The sequence below is a fragment of the Anarrhichthys ocellatus genome, unplaced genomic scaffold (assembly GCF_004355925.1).
Source record: "Anarrhichthys ocellatus isolate YVR2014 unplaced genomic scaffold, GSC_Weel_1.0 scaffold3831, whole genome shotgun sequence".
Taxonomy (NCBI): domain Eukaryota; kingdom Metazoa; phylum Chordata; class Actinopteri; order Perciformes; family Anarhichadidae; genus Anarrhichthys; species Anarrhichthys ocellatus.
The window spans coordinates 1-2,759 of NW_022283805.1; the positions used below are offsets into that span (position 1 = coordinate 1).

The 2,759-nt window shown below is 35.8% G+C and overlaps 1 protein-coding gene across 1 annotated transcript in view; it reads right to left on the reverse strand.

The window, feature by feature from the left end:
- Window positions 1-1,842: 1,842 nt before the first annotated feature.
- The window catches only part of LOC116379172 (ecto-NOX disulfide-thiol exchanger 1-like), a 3,310-nt gene continuing 2,393 nt past the window's right edge, over window positions 1,843-2,759 (reverse strand). Inside the window, exon 3 of the mRNA XM_031841108.1 lies at window positions 1,843-2,579. Within this exon, the coding sequence (XP_031696968.1) occupies window positions 2,448-2,579 (132 nt within the window). The 3' untranslated portion in view covers window positions 1,843-2,447. The remainder of the gene's footprint in view (window positions 2,580-2,759) is intronic.

The following is a 2,759-nucleotide window of genomic DNA, read 5'->3' on the forward strand; positions in this document are numbered from 1 at the left end:
ATGATGGCGATGAGGATGATGATGATGGCGATGACGAGGATGATGACGATGACGATGATGAGGATGATGACGAGGATGGTGGCAATGACGATGACGATGATAATGATGATGATGATGAGGATGATGACGATGATGAGGATGATGATGATAATGATGAGGATGAGGATGATGAGGACGACGATGAGGATGATGAGGATGAGGACGACGATGACGATGAGGACTATGGCGATGACGATGAGGACGACGATGACGATGAGGACTATGGCGATGACGACGAGGACGATGAGGATGGTGGCGATGACGATAACGATGATGATGAGGATGACGATGAGGATGACGATGAGGATGACGATGAAAGGAGTCAGCCTTTAAACACCATGAAAAACAGAAGAAAAATAAATCAATAAAAGTGAAACAGGTTTAAATGAATCTGATCTCAGATGTTTTCTGTGTTTATGATTTAAGACATTTCCCCATATACTCTGAACACATGGTTCATATGTTTTTTTTAGTAAGTTATGTAAATAAAACTCAGCTGAAATAAAAACATGAATTATTTTAATCACAATTAAAATATGAGGAAGTGGTGCGGCCTCTTGTGGCTGAAAAGAGTTTTACAACAACAAACACACAAAATGAATAGATCAATATAATTCACCTGTTTTTAAGTTATAAAGTTGGCAGAGAAACATTCGATTCATTTTTCTCACTTGTCTCTCAGGTTTTCTGTATATTTACTCAAGTAAAAAGTATTTAAAACAGAACATTAAAGTACAGTTTACTCATAAATGAAGTCAATATGAGAACAACTTTATTTAACTAAGAAAAACAAACAAGACTCCTCTAACTTTAAAGAAATCATCTTTTATAATGTGACAGAAACATAAAGCTGACGTCAACAAAACCTCCTTATCTTCAGCACCTTCATCGTCTTCGTCATCGTCGATCCGTTAGAGTTATTAACTCTCACACTGATATTTAAATACAGATGTAACTTCATAAAACATTATGAAGTAAATTAGGTGGAATGATTTAATTCACTTCTCTCACATCATTCTTTAAAAACACGACTCATATATTTTCATCCTGCCCAGTATTCCCATAATAATAACAATAATAGTAATCATTTTCCATCTTTAAGTCACGATCTTTGCAGGAAACAAATATTTTTGCTCCTCGTCGGTCTAATTATCTTCTTTTATTATCTTACATGTCCTCTGTATATCATAATATATAATATATAATAATACATACATATGATACATATGGGAGACATACATATGAGCTCATATTGTGTTTACACACCAACTCCAAAAGACCAACACTCAACTTTTCATGAATGATATTTAAATACAGATGTTGTATGTATGTCATGATTGTAATACTGATATATAGTAACATGTAGCTCATGTTGTATGTATGTCATGATCTGTCGTTTACAGATCAGCTGACGATTGTTGGGTTTTAAATCCAGAAGGATCAGAAAAATGAAATGATTTGCAGAAATTCACTTTTTCCTGAAGTTTTAACTGCCTGAATGTTTCATATATATTATTAATATTTTATGTTTTATATCCCAAACAAACAGAAGAATGAAGATCTGATATAAAAATCTGTCACTTCAGCACCACGGACAGCGACAAGGACTGTTTGTGGGTTGTGTTGTAATCAATGAATATTGTATTATTATTATTTAATTATTAATTATAAAATAATTGTAATAATAAAATAACAATAATAAATATAATTATTATAATATTATTAAAAGTATGTCATAATTAATAGTATAATTATAATAATAAATGTAATAATTATTATATTATTAAAAGTATCCAATAATTAATAATATAATAATAATAATAGTAATATCAAATATATATATTTTTGATTGTTAATAAATTGTAATAAATGTCTGAATTTTTAATATTTGACTGAGGTCTTTTACTCGTATTGTTTGTTTGTTATTGAAGATCCTTTGTGTTTTTAAATATGATGTTTTAATGGTTGTAAAGAATTTTTCTGCAATGTTTACAAATCCTAGAGTGTCCCAAAGAGGGACGACGTGTCCCGTAGTCCATCAGGTCTCAACATGTCCAACACACAATAATAGAAGGACGCTCTTATTTTGTGGTAAAGGAGGCCACGGACGCTCTTATTTTGTAGAGAAAGGAAACTGTTTCTCTGAAACCAAACGTATAAAAGATCAACTTTGGTATAACTCCTCTCTCTTTCTGATCCAGATGTCCCCGAGACCAGACTGCCGAGGACTAGGATCCAGGATCAAGAGGAAGATCAGGTGAACCCAACGAGTCCATCTCAGTGAGTCCAGCAGTGAGTCCAAGTCTGTCTCCTCCTCAGTGTCCAACATGCTGATACATCCAACAGGATTCAGGACAGACGGACGCCCGCACACACATTCACACACACACGTGTGCGTTTTTCCTGTGTCACGCTGACCCGAGGCTTTCGAAGCCGCAGAACTTCCATCGCTTCTCTAAAGTCGCTCCGACGCCACTCAGCTCCACTCGGAACATGCTGGGGAGACGAACCATGAGACGCTCCAGTTCCACCGGGGACACCTGAGGGACAGACAGACAGACAGACAGACAGACAGACAGACAGGCAGGCAGACAGACAGACAGACAGACAGACAGAGAGACAGACAGATAGAGAGACAGACAGACAGACATACATACAGACAGACAGAGAGACAGACAGATAGAGAGACAGACAGACAGACATACATACAGACAGACAGA